The 24,843-nt window shown below is 41.1% G+C and overlaps 3 protein-coding genes across 8 annotated transcripts in view; 1 reads left to right on the top strand and 2 right to left on the bottom strand.

Moving 5' to 3' along the window:
* TOMM22 (translocase of outer mitochondrial membrane 22) overlaps positions 1 to 6,367 on the bottom strand; it is a 9,649-nt gene extending 3,282 nt beyond the window's left edge. The window contains exons 1-2 of one of the 2 annotated variants that reach the window (XM_042469263.1): positions 6,222 to 6,367; positions 3,827 to 3,947 (exon numbers count right to left, since the gene is read on the bottom strand). In XM_042469263.1, the coding sequence (XP_042325197.1) occupies positions 3,827 to 3,947; positions 6,222 to 6,309 (209 nt within the window). In that variant the 5' untranslated portion in view covers positions 6,310 to 6,367. Of the gene's footprint in view, positions 1 to 3,826; positions 3,948 to 6,198 lie in introns of both variants that reach the window. The other variant, XM_042469262.1, reaches the window with a different exon arrangement.
* Positions 1 to 24,843, top strand: part of FAM227A (family with sequence similarity 227 member A) — a 410,174-nt gene that overhangs the window by 364,963 nt on the left and 20,368 nt on the right. The window lies entirely within an intron of this gene.
* Positions 9,812 to 16,414, bottom strand: CBY1 (chibby family member 1, beta catenin antagonist). 3 transcript variants are annotated; one of them, XM_042469266.1, is made up of 5 exons: positions 16,204 to 16,414; positions 15,165 to 15,275; positions 14,600 to 14,705; positions 12,825 to 12,940; positions 9,812 to 11,022 (listed from the first exon to the last, which is right to left on the bottom strand). In XM_042469266.1, the coding sequence occupies exons 2-5, from the start codon at positions 15,240 to 15,242 to the stop codon at positions 10,942 to 10,944; spliced, it is 381 nt and encodes a 126-aa protein (XP_042325200.1). In that variant the 5' UTR covers positions 15,243 to 15,275; positions 16,204 to 16,414; the 3' UTR covers positions 9,812 to 10,941. The 3 variants fall into 3 exon arrangements, with proteins under 3 accessions (XP_042325200.1, XP_042325198.1, XP_042325201.1); XM_042469264.1 differs by lacking the exon at positions 16,204 to 16,414 and adding an exon at positions 16,100 to 16,200; XM_042469267.1 differs by lacking the exon at positions 16,204 to 16,414 and adding an exon at positions 16,006 to 16,101.

Raw genomic sequence — 24,843 nt, 5'->3', positions numbered from 1 at the left:
TAGAGACTGGCTTGGAGGGGTGGCGTTTGGACAATGCACATCCTGACCCCACCCCCAAGCCAGCATCCATGTGACTGCATAGCAAGTGGCATTAAATAATATAATAATAATATTGTTTATTTCTAGCCCACTTTTCCAAAGATCAAAGCAGGTTCCAACATATGTGTAGAAATACAATATACAATATAAAAACATACCAAGTTAAAACATCATAAAACACATACCGATAAAACACATACAATTCCAAAAAATAAAACCAAAAACAAACTAGCTGAATAGCAACTGAGTAATAGGGGAGAGGACAGATGTCAAGACACATGGGGGAAAGCTTGTCGGAAGAGATAGGTTTTGAGTTCCTTCCTAAACTGGTCAAGGGAGGTGACAGAGCGGAGGTTGTTGGGAAGGGAGTTCCAGGTTTGCGGGGCCAAGACCAAAAATGCCCTTTGAGAAGACGAGATATATCTTGTCTTGGGAACCCTTAACAGCTGCTTCCCAACCGATCTGAGAGTGTGGGGCGGATTATATGGGGAGAGGTGGTCCTCCAAGTACCCTGGGCCCAAGCCATTTAGGGCTTTATAGGTAATCACCAACACCTTGTATTGCGCCCAGAAGCGAATGGGCAGCCAATGTAGATCTTACAAAATAGGTGTTATATGGCTGGTCCTGGAACAACCAGTGACCAGCCTTGCTGCCATATTCTGAACTAACTGAAGCTTCCAGGTTTGGTACAAGGGTTGCCCCATGTAGAGCGCATTGCAGAAGTCCAACTGAGAGGTTACTAGAGCATGTACCACCGTTTCAAGATCCCCCCGGCGCAGGTATGGTCGCAACTGGCGTATCAGCCGAAGCTGGTAACAAGTGCTCCTAACCATCGCATCCACCTGAGGTGTAAGGTGGAGCGACGAGTCCAGAAGCACCCCCAGACTGCGCACTGAGTCCTTCAAGGGGAGCGTGACCCCATTCAGGACAGGTGGACAAATTTCCTTTCCTGGGCCAGGAGAGCCTATCACGAGTACTTCCGTTTTCTCTGGATTCAAACTGAGTCTGTTTTCCCTCATCCAGCCCATTACTGACTCCAAACAGGCATCTAGAGGAGAGATGCCATCCCAAGTTACTGCATCAGTCGGAGACACCAAGAAACATATTTGGGTGTCATCAGCGTACTGATAACACCGCGCCCTGTGTCTCCGGATAATCTCTCCCAGTGGTTTTATGTAAATGTTAAATAGCATGGGGGACAGAATGGTTCCTTGAGGGACACCAGATGTAAGTGCCCTCCTATCGGAGCAGACGTCCCCCAGCTGCACCATCTGGAATCTGCCCGAGAGGTAGGAACAGAACCACTGAAGCGCAGTGGCCCGATACCCAACTCCCTCAGGCGTTCCAGAAGGATACCATGGTCAATGGTATCGAAAGCCGCTGAGATGTCCAAAAGCACTAACAGGGACACGCTACCCCTGTCCATGCCCAGACAGAGATCATCGACTAAGGTGACCATGGCAGTCTCAACTCCATAGCCCGCCCGGAAGCCAGTTTGAAATGGGTCTAGAAAATCCGTATCATCCAAGATCGATTGAAGCTGGAAGGCAACCGCCCTCTCGATCACCTTCCCCAAAAAAGGCAGCAGCGAGACAGGCCGATAATTATTCCGAATCAGGGGGTCTAGGGAAGGCTTTTTTAGCAATGGTTTTACAACGGCCGACTTTAGGCTAGATGAAAACCGCCCTTCCCTGAAGGATGAATTAATTATCCGGCGTAACATCGAGGTTACAGCCGTTCCCCCCTGAACTGCCAGCCATGAAGGACAGGGATCAAGAGAGCATGTTGTCTTCCTAACGCTTCGAAGAATCTTGTCCACTTCCTCAGTACTTACAGACTCAAAATGATCCAGTTTAACACAGTCCACGGAAGCTCTGGATGCCTCTACTCTAGGTTCTGAAGAAATACTGGCGTCGAGATCAGCCCTTATCCGAGAGATTTTATCCGCGAAGAAGTTGTTAAACTCGTCACAGCAGGCTTTGGATGGTTCCAAAATAGGGTTTGGGGGGGAGACAGTTGAGTAAGCTCCCTCACTACCCTGAACAGCTCTGCCGGATGCGACTCCGCGGACGCAATACGTGCAGCATAGAACGAATTCTTTGCTGCACTTATTGCCACTCCATAGGCCCTCAAAAGAGAGTATAGGAGTGCCTTGTCAGCTAAGTGCTGATGTCTTCGCCAGTTGCGCTCTAGTCGTTGCACAGCCCGTTTCCTTTCCCTGAGGTCTTCCGTGTACCACACACACACACACACAACCAGGGTTTCCTATGTCTCCTCAGATTCCGTTTGGGAAAGAGAGAAGGAAAGACTCTATTCCCCCCCCCCCAGATTACAGCGCCCCTTTGGGGCAACCTTCACATGCCGTACTCCAAAAGGAGCATGGAAAAATGCTACTGCTGTAGCAGCAAGGGAGCTTCTTTTTGGCTCAGAAAAATGCTAGATTGAGGTCACAGCGTGTGGTTGCTGCAGCCCTGATCCAGTGCTCAAAAGGGGCAGCAGCAAGCCCTAAATGTGTCACTTTAGTTCATCAATACTGCAACAGAACACTGTATCAGAAAAAGAATTGCTTAAATGGATTCAATTTTTGCAAAACATTAAACTATAGAGTATATAAGTTGGAAATGACTTGAACGCACACACACACAGCCCTAAACAACTTGGGATCAAGTTACCTGAAATATCACCACTCCCTGCTCCAACTTGTACCTCACTAACATTTCTGAAGGAGAGTTGGTTATTAGGCTACCACGTCCATATACTATGTGTGTATGTACTTTATAGTTGCCTGTTGACTTATGGCAACCCCATGAATTTCATAGGGTTTTCTTAGGCAAAGAATACTCAGAGGTGGCTTTGTAAATTTCCTCCTCTGAAATGTACCCTGCAGCACCTGGTAAATCTGTTCGACCCACCCACCCTCCCCACCCCCAGAAATGAAAACAACATGGGACCTCAAGTACAGTCGTCCCTAATGGTGGCATGACCTATACGCTGCAACTGGGTACAATGGGGCTTGCCAACTGTGGATGCTGAAATCCGCGGGTGGCAAGCCCATGGATATTGAGGCTCCACTGTATTAATTGGCAGTCTCCCATCAGGTACTACTGAGGGCTCCCCCTGCTTAGCTTCCAAGATCATATGGGATCTGGTGCCTTTAATGTATTTAGACAACCAAATACTGAAAGCATACAATGGCTTATATGATTCTAACTTTTGTGCTCAGTTGTATATCTTTTCATTTTAGGCTGGGAGCGGCTTCTGGCTGTTCCTTTCTTTCCGTCTGTTTCGCCTCATTATCCAATGCAATTTGTGCACAAGTTTTCAGGTTAATGTAAGTTACACCTTACGATAATCTCTAAGTGGTTTCTTGGTAAAATCTCAAATACATATGTTGAATTCTCAACTGCTTCTGAGTAATCATCCATACAGTATAAGAGTCATTCACTGCTTCAGACTAAGAACATTTGTATACTGAATTCCACATAAAATGTAAGAGTTCATCATGATTTTAATTTAGAAATGTGATCTTTAAATAGTTCTGCATTCTTTTTGTAGCCCTGGGGCTGGACACTCCTTCTACATTAGGCTCAATGATCTGTAAAAATGAAGCAGTGATGTGTTACCGCTATCCAGCTGCACTGGCTAAGGATTATCAGCGTTGCAATCCAACAACATCCAGAACACCATAAATTACCTAATCCCTGCCTTAATCACACACAAAATACAGAGCATAGTTGTCATACAGCATAATGCAAAGGGGACAATACTGCTCCTTTCTCCTTCTTACCTGTACATTTTCTGGGCTAGAGAAAGTGATACGTCAAATGTCATTCCAGCTGCAGATCGTACACTCTCTGGGAACATCTCTGTCAAACCCCAAAGCCTCTCTGCCAATGTCTCATCCAACTGTAAAGGAGGGAAGGAGAGAAAAACCAAAGATCAGAAGCTGTCAGACAATCCTATCCTTCCCACCACTAGAACAACAAATGGCTGGGCAAGGGTTCCAGAAGTAAACACTACTACTGCTAGCATTTATTAAAATTAAATTCTATATATTTTTAAAAAAATGTTACTAGATTTCCACTGTGGCAACTGGAGATGGGCTTTGAGCTGTGTCTTAGCTTGAGGTCCAAATGGTAGTGGGCAAATGAACTGGCTCATGAAATCAAAATGCAAGATCAATCCCTGCTCTTGCGTTATTCTCTCCATCAAACCCCTTGATGACACATTACTACTAGTAGAAACCAACAATGATCTGAAGCAATTACTCAAGGAGGAAAGTGCCAAAGTAGGCTCGATGTTGAACATTAAGGGGGAAAAAGTAATGACTATGGAAGCTCTACAAGAATTCATTTTAGGTAACAAGACAACTGAAATAGTCAGTGAGCTCTCATGGATCAAACACTGAGTAGAACAGACACTGAAGTCAAGAAATGAGAAGGCTAGAATTGGGAAGGAAAGCTACGAAAGAACTGGACAAGATCCTAAAATGTAAAGATATACATTTACACTACAGTGAGGATTATTCACCATGTACAGATGTGAGAGTTGAATAGTGAAGAAAGCGGATTGGGGAAAATCAATTCATTTGAGATGTAGTGCTTGGGAAAGGTATTGAGAATACTGTGGACAGCCAAAAGGACAAACAGATGAGTCCTTGAACAGATCAAGCCCAAAATTTCCTTGAAGCCAAGTTGATCAAACTGAGGTTGTTGTGCTTTGGCCACATCATCAGAAGGCACAACTCATTAGAAAAGACAATGATGCTAGGAAAGGTAGAAGGCAGCACAAAGAGTGAAGACCACATGCCAGATGGATAAACAGGCCTGAATTCACAGGACCTAAGCAGAACATACATTATGATGGTTAATGGAATGTACAAAGGAATTCCAGAAACAAATCCCCTTCTGCTTTATAGCATTTGACTCTGGGTTGTTCACGAAAAGCGATGGGTGGCACTTAAGGTAATTGGAGTGCCACCACATCTGATAGTCCTGATGAGAAATCTGTACTTAAGACAAGAAGATGCTGTCAGAACAGAGTTTAGAGAAACAGAATAGTTCCCAATTGGCAAAGGAGTCAGGCAAGGCTGCATCCTTTTATCCTATCTGTTCAGATTGTGTGCAACAATATAAGAGCAGGTTTAGACTCAGAAGGAGTGAAGAAAGAGGGAAGGAACATCAGCAATCTAAGAAATGCAGACAACAACACTATACTACTAGCAGAAAGCATTACAGATTTCAAACAAGGAAGGTCAAAGATGAAAATGCAAGGGCAAACTTAATGTTGAACATAATGCTGAGCATTCCTGACTGCTGGCCAAGACAGATGGGGTTTCTGGGGTTGCGAAATCCAAAACATCCAAAGGACCAACGTTTGGGAATCCTGAAAAGTAAAGGTACACAGCTGAATCAGAATCAAAGTCAGAATCGTCCAATCCATTATATTGCCTATTTCCATGTATAGATGTGAGAGTTGGCCAGTGAAGAAAGCAGATAGGAAGAAAACCAACTCATCTGAGATGTGGTGCAAGAGAAGAGTGCTGAGGATACTCTGGACGCCAGAAAGACAAACACGTGGTCCTTGAACAGACCAAGCCTGAACTCTCCCTGGAAGCCAAGATGATGAAACTTTGGCCACAAGATGAGAAGAAGCGACTCACTGGAAAGAAATAACAACGTAGGAAAGGTGGAGGGGAAGCACAAAGAGACAGCTTAGCCTAGCGGATGAGTTTTGGACTGGGACTTTGGAGACCAGGATTGGATTCCCCAGGGGAGGCAATGGCAAACCCTTCTGAAAAAGCTTGCCAAGAAGGGAACTCCATGGAAGGGTGGCTACGAGTCAGAAACAACTGGGAAGACACACAAGGAGCCACAGAAAGAAGGAGAGGAAGGCTGCATGCTGGATGGATAGACTGGACCAGGGAGGTCAGAGGAAGACATCTGCAGGACCTGAGCAGAGCAGTGGAGCCCAGGGGCTCTTGGAGATGTCCAGCCACACAGAGCTCCGCTCTGGGCCCACAACAAACTACATCTCCCAGAATTCCATAGCCTTTGACCCAGGCAAAGAGTTATAGCGGTGCCAAACCGGGTTATTGAAAGCCGCCCTCGTGGTGCCTCCTCCCTCCCTCCCTCCCTGCCGCCCCTGAGCCCCACGGACCTCGTCCTCCTCCAGCTCCTCGGCCTCCTCCTCCAGCTCCTCGGCCTTCCCAGCGCCGCCCTTGGGCAACAGCAGGCCTTCGGGAGACAGAGGCGTCGCGGCGGCCATCATTGGGAAAGAGAGAAAGAGAGACGCTGCACACCGGGCTGGAAGGAGGCTAGAGCGTCGCCGGAAATGGGGCGACGGAAATGGCAGCCCTCCGCCGTCGTCGCTCTCTAGTCGCTCTCTTGCGAGTTGCGACCTCTAGCGGACTGGAGGGAAATGGCAGCCCCAACAGGTCTAATACTGTCTACCATCACTAGAAGAAGTCTATGGCAGTGTCTCTGGATCAAGGGAAGGAGGCATGCTGCAGTCCAAGGAAAAGCCTGTTTGTTTGTTTATATTTCTAAAATAATATTATAGAAATACCTTTTTACATAATGCTCCACACACGATATGTAACAAAGCACACTAATCATCCATTCTTTACTACTACCCTTATCTAAATCTTATTCATACCAAACCATCTAATGTTAAGTAATCCAGTCATTTAAAAAAAATCACATAAAATTATCATTATTATTAATGTCTTCATTATCCTTATTGTCTTCTTCTCATCATATACTATTCATAAATTCAACAAATGTAGGCATTATTAGTTTATCAGTAAGCACCAGAGCCTATTATCTCCATATTACTCTACCCTCCAAAACTAAATTTCCTGCAACGCCTTCCTCTTTTACTGAAACCTTTTGTCCAAATATTTTCCTTATTGCTTCAAAATCATTTCCCTTCACTATTCTTTTTTGTTTTTACCTTAATAAGGAAACATCTTCTTTGAATTGCAAATGGACATTAAATCTCCTTGACTTTGAAAACCTACCAGTGACCACTGGCCAAAATAAAAGGGGGAAGGTGCCAGCCTGCAAGAAATACTCCTCCCTGCCATCTGAACTAAGACCACAAACAGAAAATGCAGGCCTAATGATGAACAGCTTCACTCTCTTTCTCCTTGTTTACCTGATGAAGAAGAAGCCAGTGTGATTTTGAAAGCTTGCAACATGTAATTGGGCATTTTGGTTGGCCCAATAAAGGTACCATGGTTTGGAGGTACCATGGTTTGGCTGGTCCTTTCCACAGTTGAGAGACTCAGATTACTGCACTAGACTCCTATAGTGTTTCTTATTCCACTTTTACTGCTCTGGCTGCCTCCTATTGCATTCTGGGATTTGCAGTTTAATGAGGGGGCATTTAGAATTCTCAGCCAGAGAGCTCTTAGGCCTCACTGAACTACAAATCCCAGAATGCCACAGGAGGCAACCAGTGCAATCAAAGTGGAATAGCAGCACTATAGGAATCTAGTGCGGTAATCTGACTATGACTTCACAAGTGGAATAAGCAGCATTATAACAGTGTAGTCCAGTGATCTGATGACCTGACATCCTTCTTTTCTAGGACACATCCTACATTTCCATCTTATGTCCAAAATGTCCTCCGTTTGGAACATTCCCAAGCAGCATGAATTTATACTTAATGTTTTTAGCTTTTACACTCATCCCTCCACATTTGCAGCTTTGACTTTGCGGATTAAACTATTCACAAATTTGGTTAATATATTCTCTCTAGCAATATCTAGCTTCTCCAGCACAACTATTTGGTCACCGTTAACCAAAAGTTGCACTGAAGCCAGGACCTAGAGATTCCTAGAGAGAACACTCTGCTAGGCATTTGTAGCTCCTCAAGCACAATTCTGTGGTCAATGTCTGGCAGATGTTGACCACAGAGTTGCACTGGAGGTCCTAGAGATTCCTAAAGAGATGTTATCTCAGGTAAAAATATAATGTTTTGTTATTTGCAGATTTCCCACATTCATGGGCTGAGTGTATTTTGAAATGTCCTACATTTTGGGATGCCCTGTCTTCCTTTAAGTTAGGACATCTTGTTATTCTGGACTCAGACTGCCTCCCACTGCAGAACTGATGCATTCTGACACCACTTTAACTGTCATGGCTCCATGCTATGAAATCTTGGGATTTGTGGTTTGTTGTGACACCAGAGATGAAGGCTAAACATTGGAGAAGGTTAAGAGGTGATTTGATAGCCCTGTTTAAATACTTGAAGGGATGTCATATTGAGGAGGCAGCAAGTTTGTTTTCTGCTGCTCCAGAGACTAGGACCCAGAGCAATGGATGCAAACTACAGGAAAAAAGATTCCACCTCAACATTAGGAGGAACTTCCTGACAGTAAGAGCTCTTCAACAGTGGGATATACTCTCTCAGAGTTTGGTGGAGTCTCCTTTGGAGGTCTTTAAACAGAGGCTGGATGGCCATCTCTTGGAGTGCATTGATTGTGAGTTTCTGCATGGCAGAATGGGATTGGGCTGGAAGGAGGCCCTTGCGGAGTCTTCCAGCTCTATGATTCTATAGTCAAACTGCATTAATTCTGCACTGTAGATGCAGCTTCATACTCCTTTCACACTAGTTATACCACTATGATTTCAGTTTAACAGCCACACATGTATCCTGGGGCTTGGAGTTTGGTAAGGATAAGATACTGTCATGACAGTTGAGATGGAATCATAAAACTGTAACTGTTTCATGTGAAAGAACCCTTAATCCAGGGTAAGAGAGATGCAGTTTCATTTATTTATTTATTTATGGTATTTATACCCTGCCCTTCAGCCCTAAAGGCTATCAGAGCGGCTTACAATTATTATTTTTTATTAGATGGTTCCCTGCCCTCAGGCTTACCATCTAAAAGACATGAAACAAAAGGAAAAGGGAATGGTGGGGGGGAGGGGATCAGGTCCAGCATTCTTCTCTCCCTCTGAGGCCTGGACCAAGGCAGATAGACTGGAGGGAGGGCTCTGCTTCTTCAGGCTAACCCTGGTGGAGCTGGGTCTGCCTGTTCACTCGCTCAGTTATGATGACAGTTATCATGGAGGGAGGAACCTCTTCCTTCAGGCTAGCCCTGGTGGAGCTAGGCCTGCCTGATCACTAGATCATCACAAGAATTACTAGCACAAACATGTTGCTGCTACCTGTCTTGTTTCTTAGTGACCCTGTTCTACCTCCTTTGAAAGCGGATAAAACCAGAGAGACAGAAGAAAAGGAAACCTAGATAACCCAAAGTAATGCAGATGAACAGGTTTGAATTCTTGCCTCTGTCCTATCTGTCCAACATTTTAAAAATGGCAATTGGCAGGAAGCATTTCACTATGGCTATTTTACCCCATTTCTCGTTATGCTTTTAATTTTAAAACAAATTCTGGTGCAATCAGAGTAGATAATATTTACTATGGTCAGAGAGGGGAAGAGCCACGGATCTCTCTACTGCAAAACAGGCAACTGTTCTCATTCTCATATAAAGGCAATGAACATGACATGGGCACACAAAATGAAGATTTACCTCACTCCAAACATTCATGTGCACTTGGAGCTCTAGCCCTTCCTAAGGATATTCTTAAAACGCAAAACATGTTAACACTCAAGTGGTAGGTTAGTGAGGATTACACTTTTACAAAATTAATTTTAAAAGACAGCTAAGCGCTTTCTTAACTTGACTGGGGGAACTTAAAAAACAAACAAACCAGCCCAATTATGTAATAAAATACACACACACAGAAGCAATAGAAACAGTGTAGTAACTTTATTTTTAAAGTATAAAAATAGACATAGAGTAATTTAACCCAACATTCTACATAACTGTGGTATGAACAGAAGTGATCAATATATAAAAAAAAATATAAATACCTGTACCTTAAAGGGTAAATTATTTAAGATGTCTTCGCCAAGACAAAATAAAAATATAGCAAAGGTAAAATTAATGAAACTATATTATTGGTATGGTCAATAATAATAGGGATCAGCTGTTAGTGTGAAGTTTATCCATACTAATGGGACAACAGAGTACTGGGATGGGACCAAACAAGAAGAAATTTCTGCAGTTTTCTGTTCCCATACTGTCAGCCAACTTTACAGTCAGTACAGCTGATATTCAAGATTGTAAACTGACTGCAGTATGCAACTTTAAACCAAATGTCAAAGTGTTTCATATTATTGATGCTCAAGTACCACCAGTTTCCTTAACTAACAGACACTGCAAAGCTAGAGATTTGTGATGTTGCTCTGCCTCACTACTCAAGTCCATAACTGGACTTCTCCTCAAACATTAGCATTCTAGGCCCCCAAGATACATAAACTGTTAAACCATAACTTCTCATTTAGATATGAGAAGTGATGATTAAGGCCAATGGTCTTCCTTATTTTGTTGCTTGCAGATAGGGTGGAATAATGTGGCAACACAAAAGCTACAGGAAAATGTATCCTATGAATGCATATCCTAATCTAATGAACCAAAATGTGATTATCAAAATTAGCCACTAAGATCATGGAGATATATGGTGAGACTGTTCTCTCCTTTTCCATTTTTCCTGTCTATGTCCCTCTCGCACAACTCCAGAATTGTCTTTTGTGGGTAGATAGAAAGACATATATTATTTTCTAAGCACGTCACCAGCTATTGGATTGGTGTTCTGCAAATATATGTTTAAGAAATTTGGAAAGAAGCTCCAGAAGGAATAAAGAGTAACTACTTCCAGGACTAGAGAACTTATTAATATTTCGCACTGGGAATCTTGGCTACATATATAAGGACAAAGACAGCAAAGTCTTCCAAGGTAGATGTGGCTTCACCACTTCTTAGCCTGGTCCCTTTTGACCATAATCTCCTGCTCTTTCCTTCCCTGTCTTCTGTCTTCCTGTTCACTTCCTTCTTCGACTGTAATTTTTCAGTTCTTCTAATTCCTTCTCCATGAGGTGGGACTCTGCAGTTGTCTCAGAAAGCTAAAAACAAAAGCAGACATGACAATGACATAACATACCTATTTCTTATGGTACATGAGTGCTGGGAAAATATATATTGCCCCTCTCCTCCCCTTTTCACTCTGAAGCTGTACAATTCAGACTTGATAGCCTAAGGGATCTCTTTTTACATTAGTTTTGAAAGGAACTGAACCTGAAGAAACAAGATGCAGTTGCCAGATGCTTAAGACATATGAAACATTTTAGTATTTAAGGTGTTAGAAGGCTCTTGGTTATTTCTACAACAGTTCACCCCTCCAAGAACCTCTGCATTTATTCTTGAGCAAATATTCTCAGTTACTATGGAACACTGGACATAGCTGTCATCCTCTACACTACTGTAAAAGATGCCCTTCAGAAGACATCTTGGTTAGGCTTGGAGAAGCACCAGTTTGTAGCTTTCGCATTACCAGGGAAGACCTATTTTCAGGACATTGTGTTTTTCTACCATTACTGGTTTCTCCAAAAGGAAAGCAGGGTTTGAACGTGATGAAGTACTACCCAGTTAAATTTTGGGCAGATTTTTTCTCTCTGCAAATCTACAGTGGAATGAAACCCACCCACAATTCTGGATGAAGTTCAAGAAAGTGGTATGTATCTATGCTGGAATACTATCATACTACAGTTATAGTATATTCAAGGGCTCAGCAAGCAAGATGTGGAGATTTTAAGGGAGAACAGACAAAAAGCAAGAAAACAAAGGCCAAACCTAACAATCAATACAGTAAATTCAGTGACGTACATGTTTAAAGAGAAATATCTTCAACTGTCAGTGAAAAACAGAAAGGAAGGAAGAGTAACATACTTTCTCTGTCACCAATACTCTCAGAAGGCAATGGCATAAGCAAAAGGAATGCAACAGCTGATCTTTAAAAAGCAGGCAAATAGGAAGAACTGCCTCTTCTAGTAATTTGACCCTGAACCAATTAAGATTTTAAATCAGAAACTTCATTAAAAATTATTATGGTTGTTGTTATTATTAATTTCTATTATTTCTCCCAATATTGATACTCAAAACAGCTAGTAATGTATTTTAAAAGAATACAGATTAAAAACTACAAAAACTCCAATAAAAATTTGAATATAAAAGTTATTTAAAAACAAAGAATTTTTAAAGTTAAAACCATTACATTTCATGTTGTTGTTATATGCCTTCAAGTCACTTGTGAAGAAGCTATATTTACTTACACACACAACTATCAAACAGTTTCTGAAAGTCTGAAGACATAAAAATGTTTTAACTTGCTGGCAGAAGGAGAGTAAGGATGGAAGGAACTCCAAAGTCTGGGATCAGCCACCAAGGACACACATAGAATACACATGCAGTGTTTACCTCACCACTGCAATTTCTTTAATACTGCATTAGAAAACCAGATTAATACACCACCACCACCCAGTAGAACAGCAATGTTAACCTTGGAGAAGACAACTCTGGCCCTCCAGATTAACTCCCTTCAGCCCTAGCCAGCCAGTACAGCCACTGATGAGGAATCTCCAAAGTTACAATTCTGAAGAGAACAAATTTATTATGGCATGATTTCATAGACTCAATATAAGAAATGTTGTCTTCAGTCTCAGGTATGTGAATGGTTCTGTGTGAAGGGGAATATGAATGGAGAGATTAGACGGAAATGATATACCTATTTGAGACAGTTGCATTAGAATTTAAATACTACAGGGACCATTTATAAAGCTGTGCTGATGATAATATAAATATACTGGCATTGTCAAGTTAATACTTGCAACAGAATAAGAGAAAGATGGGCATATGGCCCCATTCTCACCATATCCAACAAAAGGTCCACTTTCAACCGTAGCAGATTGTTCTCTTCTTCCAGCTGCTGATTCCGTTTGCGAAGACGCTGTGTCTCCCGCCGGTCCCCAGTGCTTCCTAATGATTCTGGAAGACAGAGGCTGGAACTATAATCATCCCACTCTACAACTGATATGTCCAAGATCTGGCCCCCCAATAGCTCTGTGTGGCACACAAGAAATGCAATGCTGCAGATGTGCAGACACCCTGCTATGCATTAAGTGACTTTATTACATGTCTTCTAAGAAGAAGGAAACTCAATAGTGATGTGATTTTTAATGAGGTTTGGTGGAACAAGAAATAACTTAGCAATCAAGCTGACTTAGGGCCAGGAACAGTTGAACAGGAAAAGGTGGCTCGATCCTGCTTTTTTCTGAAGCTGTTCGAAACTTTGCTGCCTGCATGGCTTGTTCCCAAAGCAGACTGAGTAAGCATGGGCCAACTGCACGTCGTGGCATCAAGATGTGCCACTGGGTAATTTTTTTTGTTGCCTCCCCACCATGTATGCACACTGTCAAACCAATGCACCACCTACGACCTCCAAGTATCTCCCATATCTGCCCAGATGCCATCCCACTGCACAGCTACCCCTTTCATTAGCCACACAGTCACAAATGAAATGTTCCACCCGTACAGGGCATCGGTGCATTGGTATGCCGAGTGATACAGTAACAAAGCACAATCATGAAGGCACTCCCTACAAGCCCCCTTCACCCCATGCCCCCTGGTTGGAATGTCTGGTTTGTGCATATTGGAATTATTGCATCTTTATTTCTTTGCTTTGTTGCAGCCCCATACTCACATTGGGGCATTTATGTGCAGCAACAAATATGCGCATTTTCTAGGCTATGCTGGAATATCCCGGCTTCTTTTTGTTCCAGTTTTTAGCCCCAGAGCGCATCTTCAGTATGTTTTCCAGCTGCTTTCAAGGCATGCGTCATCCAAACACCCTGCCTTCAAAGTGGCTAGAAACCACTTTATTTAGCCTGTCTGTTTTACCCAAAGACTGCAATGCAAAAGTCACACCTTGCCCCAATTCAAGCACTAACTGACACAGCTTGTGAGGGTAAATCAAACAGGAACCCTGGGTGGGAGAAAAGCCCTTTAGTTCTCCTGAACACATTCCACTTTCAAAGGTTAAAGAACTCAAACTACACAGTGAACATAGGAGAAATCATTAAAATCTAAAACAAGGGTTAAGTGTGGCTCATGGCCCACATGCAACCCCAAGGCATTTTCTATACTTCCCAAACCCAACGATTCAAGAATTTATTGTTTTTCAAATATTAAAAATGACCCACATACACTGTAGGGGCCACACAGGGCAATTCGGTTATGTTTTGAAGCCCCCTTCCCAGCTGTTTGGGGCCCAGAAAAGGCCTCCTTTTTTGAAAGCTAGATATAAATTTCATTCTGGGCCTAGTGACTTTCAATATCTTTTGAAAAAGCCTTTCCTGGCATGGCAGGGGTTGGGGACACCAAGATTAGATTATGTGAACAGCATTTTGAGATGAAATACAAAAGGGGGGCATAGACTGTTGTGGAGCCTCTCTGTGTGAGGTAAGTTCAGTCTAAGTCATGTGGAATCTCTCTATCTAAGACCCAAGAGTACTAAGAGGTAGAAATATATATGCACACACACACCGGTACAAAATGGCTGCATCTTCTAAGGTACTGGATGGGAATGACCTTGGGTAGAACTGCTTTTATACCTTGCCCAACAAAACTGCTGCTGCTCCTTCTCACCTGTTATCCATAGGCCATTCTCAAACTTCAGACTTTGTCCTGTAAGGGTCATGACAGGACTGCCGTATTCTAGACCCAGCTCAATCTCACGCGTAGATCTGTCCAACTGTAGGGAAAAAGCCAACTCAGCATTTTCCTAAGTACTGTATTTCAGTTTTGTTCTCCCCAATGCCCCTATCTTTTTTCTGAATGTTAAGACACATTTGTACTGCTTCACATAATGCTCCTCACTTTTAAAAAGGAAATGTTGGCTGGGTGCATGCAACCAAGGACAGTATGTATATATCTCTTTTAGTGTAGTTTTACATTAGGATGCCATACCTAAAGCAACTGTGGAATTATAGTAATTATAGTTGTAGAGGCAGAGCAGCAACTTTATCTTTATGGCTCATGGCGTGTAGTATATTAACAGTAACTGCCTTTGCCTCTCTATAAGCATCCATTTTGGAACTGGCTCCCCTAGGCAACCTGCGATTGACTGTGGCTGGGGGAAATGTAGGTTCTGGTTTAAAAGTATATGGTACCATAAGCCTGAAGCTTGCCTCTTCCTGATGCCAGAACTTACCGAGTGCAGGTTGGAAAGTGAAGCGGATTTTCTGGGTGGAGTTTTCTTTGGACTGAACGTGTTTCCAAAAAGTGGCATGGCTTCTCGGCCTATAGCCCTTGCTCTGGTTGCCTGGTATAGAGAGAAAGCAAAAGAATCAAAGATCACCACTTTATCCTATTACAATAATTCTAGATGAAAAGGTAGCTGAATGATGATGGTGATGATGAATGACCTGTGAAGAGATGCAGCTTGGCCTAAAGAGGGCTTATCAAAAGCATGAAAATAATAACTGCCATTTTTCTGAAACAACTTTCTAGCCCTCCTAGATTTGAAGAGCAGGTAAAACAAATTCATCTCCATCACCCCAACCTTTAAAAACGATTTTGTAAAACTAAAATGGAAATATTTCTCTTACAGACTTTGTCTAATGCTACTTCCACACTAGATATTCAATATGCAGTCATCATGCCTCATCTCCTAAACACACATCCTCAACCCTCCACAATTCCCAATTCCTTAGTTCCCATGTTAAAACAGTTAGTACTCCAAGGAATGCGGGGAAATTAAACCGAGATCTTGGTTGCAAAAGGAGCAGCAAAGAGCAGGGATCAAAACCCTTTGGGTTCAAGCCAGTCGACCAATTACTAACCCAGCCACATTTTTGCATTGTCTAGCCCACATTTTACATTGTGGATATTGTTGTACTTTGCTCTGTGGCCACCCCTGGAAGATGATGATGATGATGATGATGATGATGATGATGATGATAAATTTTATTTATATACCGCCTTTCCAAAGGATCAAGGCGGTTTACAAAATGACATAAACAAATACATAAAATACTTAAACAATACTTAACACATAGAGACTAAAATCCCATCCTTCATCCCTTAACTAAAATGCAGTCATCAAACAGGGAAATCAAGCTTCCTTAAAGCAGGACAGTCCCTTACCCCCCTATTATAGTCTCTGGGACCGATCTGCGCATGCGCACTCCGACCCAACGTTTGACAACTTCGCGACCCTCGGTAACCGAAGGACGCTAGAGGAAGCCTACCTGCCAGCACTGCGGACGATACCATCTAAAAACAGGGGGGTCAGATTCCACCACGCGCCAAAAGAGGACACCCTCGGTCTATAAAACACCAACAACTGGAGCTTTAGCGCTAACAGCACCTCTTAAAACATTGAAAATAACTAACCGCCATTTTAAAAAGGGAGAAATATAACCACTTATTCACCACGTTATCAGAAAGCACACCCCTTTCTGAGACAATGGTAGCGTCCCAAACCGCCGCCAAACGGAGCTAAAATGGCGTCTCTACTAAACCAGATTGTACCATCTGCATATCACTGGGGGGGAAAAGGGATTTTTAAGGGGGGAAACCCCAACTCCAATTTAATTACGTTGTGTTGAATGCGAAAACGTAATATAAAATGCCCACAGTTCGCTTTTTGAGTGATAAAAAGCAACGCCGTTATCTTTTAGGGAGGAAAATAATGGTTTGCCCCAATATGGTTGCCTAGGTGATAGACGACGCAAAAATAAACGAGGGGCGTCCAGTTGCGGCCTAGGCCTCGACTGGGTCAATGGAGGATTGAGGCTCCTGGGAAAGAAAGGGAGGCGCGGTGGTAGGTAAAGCAGCATCCACACGGGAGAATAACCCGGTTTGGCACCGCTTTAAGTCTTCTGGCGGAAGGCTATGGAATTCTGGGAGTTGGAGTTTGTTGTGGGGCCCAGAGCGGAGTCTGCTCCGCTCTGGGCCCCACAACAAACCCAACCCCAGAATTCCATAGCAAAGAGCCAGATAAAGAGTTAAAGCGGTGCCAAACCGGTTATTTCTCAAGTGTGGATGCAGCCTCAACTCTGAGCTGAGAGTGTATGACTTGCCAAACTAAAGTTCATCCATCTAAGTTTTATACAACATATAATTCCTATACAGTACTATTTTCTACATGAGTCCTTTACTGGGAGGAAGGCGGGTTAAATAAACATTAATAATAACATTACCAGGTCACTCATTTCCATACTTCTTATTCCTCTCCTCCCCAATGTACAGTTATTTTGGTTTCCAACCCTTGCTATGATTAATCTCGCTGCCGTAAGCAAGTTTGTTATCAATCTTTTTCTTTTTTTCATTTCTCAAATTATATAGTGATAAAATACTATAGTCAGACTTCTATCTATTTTGTTATATCATAAACTTTCTATTCTATATCACTTTCCCCCAAAACTGTATATATTTACATTGCCGCCACATATATATATATATATATATGACCTTATATATGACTCTACTTCTTGAAACCAGCAAATTTTTCAAATTATTCTTATCTATATTAGGTAATCTCACTGGCGTCAAATACATTTCTATCAATTATAATAATAATAATAATAATAATAATAATAGATAGATTCTTCAAATGTCTTTGTTCCCAATTCTATACCCATTCCTTATCACACTTTTACACTTAATTCTTCTTCCATATTCTCTCAAACTTCTCCTTTTGTTTTTCTCCCTTTATTTTCCACAGTGGTGATTCGAACCATGGTCTCCAGAGTCCATAGTCCAGCACTCAACCACTAAACAACGCTTGTTGTTGTAGTTCTTGTGGTCATGTGCCTCCAAGTGATTTTGACTTATAGTGACCTTAAGGCGAGCCATCTCAGGGCTTTTCCTCAAAGTGTAGTCGGAGTTGGCAGCATGAGCGCCCACAAAAGCGTATGAAATTTAGTCTACGAAGCTCATGCTACCAACTCTTTTTTTTTCCAGTTAGTCCATAGTTGCTACAAGATCTTCCTACATTTTAAAGCCTGAAATAAGTGTTAAAACAGTTTGTGTAAAAGTTAATGTAGGCAGGTGTGACATGCTCTGGTTTAATAGAGATAATATGATAAGAAGATAGAAACAGTGATTTCTTCTTTATTTTGTAAAGAATTCTCACTTGGGAATAAGCCAACTACATTAATTAAAATAAACAAGGTTATAGTGTAATAAGAAAAGCAGGCTTGTCCACAGAAGAAGGAGGAGTGAAAATAGGAAGAAGGAATATCAACAATCTAAGATATGCAGATGACACCGAAAACCTCACAGACCTGGAACACCTTCGAAAGGAAGATCAAAGAAGAAAGTGCAAAGGCAGGGTTATGTGGAACACAAAGAAAACAAAAAATAATGACCACCAAGGACCTACACAAAGTTCAACCGAGCAATGAAGAAATAGAAACAGTAAAAGGATTCCCATACCTGGGATCCAACATTGATAAAAATGGGGACTGCAGTCAGGAAATCAGAAGAAGATTAAGAGTGGGGAGGGTGGCTAGGAAAGACCTAGAAAAGGATTCTAAAATGTAAAGATAGACACTCAGCACAAAAGTTAGAATCATACAACAATCGTATTCCCTGTTACCATGTATGGATGTGAGAGCTGGACAGTTAAGAAAGAAGATAGGAAGAAAATCCATTCATCTGAGATGTGGTGCGGGAGAAGAGTGCGGAGGACACCATGGATAGCCAAAAGGACAAAAAAATGGGTCCCAGAACAGATCAGCCAAAAACCTCCCTGGAAGCCAAATGACCAAAACTGAAGCTGTTGTACTTGGGACAATCATGAGAAGGAAAGAACTCATGATTGAGCGGAGGCAATAATCCCTAGGAAAGGTGGAGGGAATAGGGAAGAGAGAAAGACCACATGCCAGATGGATGGACTCTATTCAGGAGGTCACAGGTTTTATGGGTTGCAGGAATTAAGCAGAGAAGTGGAGGACAGAGGTCTTGAGATGTCTCATCCGTAGGTCCCATGATCGAGATCGACTCAAGGGTAGTTAACAGCAAAAGTGTTGTTGAGATGCACAAAAGATTTCGGATAACAAGATTTGTTTTTCCCCTCTTGCCAGTGGATATAAAAGTCTAAGAATGTTTAAATGTATTATTAAGTGTGCAGTAGTGCTAAACCTAAAGAAAGATGCAAAAGAAAAATATGGTAATTTTTTTTAGCATATGAAACTGAGACCTGAAGCGCACAATGCTGTAAGAGAATTGAGCGTAAAAAAAAATGGCGCGTTGTACTGTGTTATGGAAAAGTGCCATATTAGCGAAATGCTGTAAAGTGAAGGTAAGCCTGTACTTGCAGCCTGGTTGGTATTTATGGGTTTTCAAAACTTATTCATATGATACATGCTTTACACAAAAGCTCCACTGACCTCAATGGGACATAGGGAAGGTTTATTGGTAATTCAGTCCCTCATTCCTAGGATTTTGTGTCAGGTCTAGACCCCTGTAAACTATCCTTTCTTTTATTCAGCCACAGACAACTATTTAAGAAAAGTAGGGATTTTCCTGAGGGCCAGGTTCAGTTAAAAGACCTTCAGAGGGCAGATATCCAGGGATGGATGTGACCAAATGCAGAAACAAAATTGATATCATATTGTTATCCTAAACTTTTATTGCCAAAAACAGAGTTTAGGAGAGGTTCAGTGTTTCAGAAGGGGAGAAAAATCCATACAAAAGTGTCATATCTTTTGCATAACCACAGAGGAGGGCTGGATTTGGAAGTGCACACCATGGAGGCCCACTAATTATTAGGATTGCCAATAAATCGGAAATATTTGAAGGCATACAACCACAACCACAACAAGATTTGTTTACTTCAAGGCAATAATGTCTAGCAGGATTGTAGCATTGCAATGGTAAAATGTATAGTTTTGATGCTTAAAATTTAATGAAGAGTATTCATTTACAATATCCCCACCCAGTGGAACTTCTTGCATGTTTGACTCAAACGAAGTACAGCAGCGAGTTAGTGCTGTGCTAGAAAGACAACTTCTTCCAGTACTTTTTTTGAACTGTTAGCTTTTTTGGTGTTCTGCCTTAGAATTCTTTGTGAGAATATGTAAACCTAGAACTGCATACTGTACTTCTGCTTCTTTCCTGGGTGCTTTAACTAGAAAAATTAAAAGGATTTGCTTACTGTAGATTACCTTTTTTTTATTCACTAAGTTTTATAATTAGGGGAAGGTTTGTTGTTTTTCTTGGCAGCTCCTTTAGTTTCCATATGAGGAATTATAAAATATCACTGTAGCTAACCATGATAGATAATTATGATAGGTAAAGTTTATCCACAACGATTGTGTTTTGCTGAGAAAGGCTCCATTAAATCGTGTTCCTAATGGAAAATGTCATTTCCCCTACCCTTAGGGTTTAGTTTCTTATTTAAAGAGGGAAGATGGAATTTATAGCTACAGAATCATTTGTGAGTCCTAAAAGGCTTGCTGACATGTGCCATCGGGAAACCAAGAAAAGAAAAGAGATGGCATCACTGTAAATTAGATGACAAACCACACGTTTACCTTGTTTCCACAGTAAACGTTGAATAAAGATGTTTGTATAACACATACATCTCTGTTTTATTTTATTTTGCATTTATTTCCAAAATGATAAAAAAAAACATACTCCTGAATTTAACGTTTAATATATTGCAGTTAGTTTCCATTGGATCTAGAGCTCATCATAATGTGTCTTTCTACCATATGAAACAACATGATAGGGGATTTTCCATGAATAATTTGTTGCATAGATGATAATAGATATGCCAAATCTCTAATTATACTATTCAGGATATTTATATACGTCTTGTTCATCCATCACAACTAGATACACACATTCTCAATCATTATTTTTTAGTTTTGATTTAATTGAAGGTGACTGCGGTTAATCCAATAGTTTATCCGGTACCCCTTCCCCACCCATGTTTAAAGGGATGATAGAATAAATCTGGGAAAATCTTAGTAGCTCACCATCTCCAATCAGAGATTCTTGTCATGAAAACAGAAAAAGTTCAACCAGCCATACACATTGGTATGAATAGAGTCTGTTTACTGTTACCCTGCGCATTTGATATAGGACATGTAAAAAAAAATAGTGGTGATCAGTTAGGAGATTGTGAGCTATCTGTGGCTATTAAATGATCATCAGTGGACCAAGAGAAATCTATAAAAAGAAAGAAAAATAGTCCTACTCACTTTCATCACAGAGTCTGGAATCAGGAACAGAAGCTAACAGTTACATTTCCTAAAGTGTTCCTCTCTTTCCAGAACACATAGTAGTGTTATTGCAACACAGCAACCAATAGATTCATGTAAACTTGGCTTGTAATGAAACCTGAACTTGTTGTGTCAACATGGCTGTATTTTTCACATACACCTTCCATCAGCTTTGTGACATTAACATCTGGAACGGAACGGATCTGGGTCACTGTTCTGTCTGATCAGCTTTCTACCCATCAAATACTAATTCTTGCAAAACAACGACAACAACCAAACCCAAAACAACAACCCCAAACCCAAAAAATGTGTGTAAGATTTATTTATTAGTTTTAAGCATTTACTTTCTTGCTCCTCATCTAAACAGCCCTCAGAGAGACTTGCAAAAAAAAAACGCAAACCTGTCTTGGGCTTGTACTCTAAGAAGACATGACCAGAAGGAAAACTGGGAGGTAAAGGAGAACAAGAAATCTCAGGCACCGTATCAGAAATTATACATACTGTAGTTTTAAAATGGCTAGTGATGGTGGAAAACAGACTATCAAAAGAAACAGGTTAGTAGAGGTGAAAGAGATCACAGACATGGGAGGTAGAGAGTAATTGCTGGACCTCATCCCCTTTCCCTCCACCACTCCCTTCTCCTTTGTGTCATGTCTTTTAGATGTAAGCCCGAGGGCAGGGAACTGTCTAATTAAAAAGATTGTATGTACAGCGCTGTGTAATTTACAGCGCTTCATAAATAAAGGTTAATAATATAATAATAATAATAAATACTTTTGTAAAATGTTTCAAAATTTCCTTAACCAGCAACTATTAGTGTATGTCATTGGCAGTATACGAAAAGTGAACCAGAAAATTGCTCATTTAGAACTTGGACCGAAAAGATACGACGGAGCGACGTAGTAAGTGTAAATTGTTTTTCTGATTCTTATTCTAGGCAAAACGCAGCTTGTCAGAATAACTTTGTCTTCTGAACAAGCCAAAATGTCATTTTTTAAGTGGAGGGGAGTCAGATGCTGGTACTTTGGCAGCTGTGTGGTTATATCATGTAGTGTACTCTTGCATCAATTAGAACTAACTGAATTGCATGTACTTCATACACAGGCATTCATAGCAAATCAAAGGCAAAAAAAGAGATGCCAGGGTGTTCTGATCAAGGCAAAGGTGATGTCTGCTATACAGTTGCTCTTCAAAATAAACACAGCTGAGCAAGTTTTATCAAACTGTACATACTCAGCTTATAAAAGTGCACATTTATTAAAGCCTGAAAAAAAGAAAAAATCAGAAAGCCAAAACCAAAACTGAGTGCATGATCTGCAGCAAGATAACCATTGATTTCCGTTGATTCACTGGAAGAGATTTTAGATTTTAACTTTTGGGTGCCATCTACACTGTAGAAATAATGCAGTTTGGCACCACTTTAACTGCACAGTCCTATAGAATCCTGGGATTTGTAGTTTTGTGACAAATTTCAGCATTCTGTAGGATGGAGCTAAACACTTAAAGTGGTATCAAACTATGTAGATTATTTCTACTGTGTAGAATTCAGTGGTTCCAAGCTTTGCTCCTCCAGGTTTTTGGACTTCACTTCCAGAAGCCCAGCCCTCTTAGCTAATGGCCTAGGATTCTGGGAGCCGAAGTCCAATCCCTGGAAGGCCAGAGTTTGGGAACCACTGGTGAGATGCACCCTTCATTTGAAATCAGTGTCCCATAATAGTACTTGACTTTTAATGGTGGCCAGCATATTCATCGATAATATATCATGAATAATGCATTTCTATTTTTAAATTGATCCCCATTTTTTTCTTGAATAGGTGGCTCTTTAAAGTGAAAGAAACAAGTGAGGGAGGTCAGAGAAATGGGAAAGCAGTGCGCGCACGTACAGGGTTAGGAAGGGGCGTCTTTCGACATCCGCCCTAGTAGTACTGAGCACGTACAAATGGGTGCCTCTACATGGGCACCATCATTTTGACACGTCTCAGGACCATATGATGCCTGCAAGTGCGCCAATGCGCTTTGCGGCATCATAATGGCGCCGCAAAAGAAGCTGCATTTGCAGCTTCTTTTGTTGCGCGAGGGAGCCGTGCAGTTTTTGGCTGCTGCACTCCCTCGCGCAACAAATGAGGGCGGCGGGAGACCGCCCTTTTGGGCGTCTGTAAAGCCGCCAAGTGTGAAAAAGCAAAAGGAAGAAACAGATGTTCAGTGCTATTCTATGCACGTTTCCCAGATGTAAGCTCACTGTGTCGTGTTGTGTTATTCTGAATATATCTGATTGGAATTGCAACCTAATTACGGGAATTCATAAAACCCCTTGCGGCCCAGTATTATTAGTGACATCCTGAAATTAGGACTCAATTATCATGTAAGAGAAATTAAAAAATAGCGGAGAATTTACACAGGTTTTTCTCTTATCGAATTTCTGTATAATTCCAAAATCCAAAATTGCCCACATAGATGGCGTGATAGTGACACTTTTGCTTTTGATGGTCCAGTGTACTCAAACTTTGTTTCATGCACAAAATTATTTAAAATATTGTTTGTGAATTACCTTCACACTGTGTGAAGTGTATTAAATAGAAAATTAATTTCATATTTAGACTTGGGTTTCCATCTCCAAGTATATGCAAATATTCCAAAATCCAAAAACTTCAAAATCCGAAACACTTCTTGTGTCTCAAGCTTTACAGATAAAGGAGATTCAACCTGTACCTCTTATGTACCATGGCTTTTCCAGTCTATCATTGCATTCCGTATTTTTAGATAATTGGTGTGGTAACTATCTTTTTCGTTACTTTGCCTTCGAAGGTGATTGAGGATGCAGCCACGAAGAGACATGTATGGCAAAGGGGTTTTAAAAAAAGAGTGTCAGTCAAAGTGAAAGGTAGGCTTAATTGCTCATGATCATTAAACTTGCTCCAACTTTTTCCAAAATAAGTTTTAATTGGCATATAATTTAAAAGAGAATTTCTAGCTGGTCATTACACGATTTCAAATGTAATGCCAAGTCAGTGGTTTACACTAAACATTTTTAGGATCCCATACCATAGCTGAAGTTCTCTGCAATGCAAAAACGAAACATTGCTTAGAGTCTTAGAGCCTTCAGAGGTACATTTGATGCAGATGAAAAGAGTTCTGAATTAGGATCCAGATTATGGAATTCCCTCCTGTAAAGTTAGGGTAGCCCCCTTCCTGTTTTTCTTCTTCCTGCAGTTGAAGACATTTCTATTCAGGCAAGCCCTCAACAACATACCTTTAAAATATTTTATTGTTCTTATTAATAATAAGTAGGTTTATAAAAATAATAAGAGTTTAATAGTATAATGTATGTGTATTTAAATAAATGCAATTTATTGTGTTTTTATTGGAGCCTTTTAAACATTTTGGAAGTTGTCTTGCAACCGTGGGGGAAAGGTAGGGTGTAAATCAAATAATAAATTGCAACAGTTTTTCTTGAAGTTGAGCAGTTCTTGTCTCCATTGTGTATTCCATTGGGTACTGTAAAAAAAGACCCCTGTAGGTTTATCGAGAATTCAGACACCATATCACAATGAGTAATTGGCAATACAGCTTCAAATCACATGGCATAGCTTAAGATATAATGTCAATCAATTGTTTTACATGTGAATACATAAAAATTTCTCAGTGGAACTCAGC

Source organism: Sceloporus undulatus, chromosome 5 (assembly GCF_019175285.1).
Source record: "Sceloporus undulatus isolate JIND9_A2432 ecotype Alabama chromosome 5, SceUnd_v1.1, whole genome shotgun sequence".
In the NCBI taxonomy this organism is placed as follows: Eukaryota; Metazoa; Chordata; class Lepidosauria; order Squamata; family Phrynosomatidae; genus Sceloporus; species Sceloporus undulatus.
The sequence above is the reverse complement of the archived record's forward strand: the minus strand, read 5'-3'. Positions and strand labels throughout refer to the sequence as shown.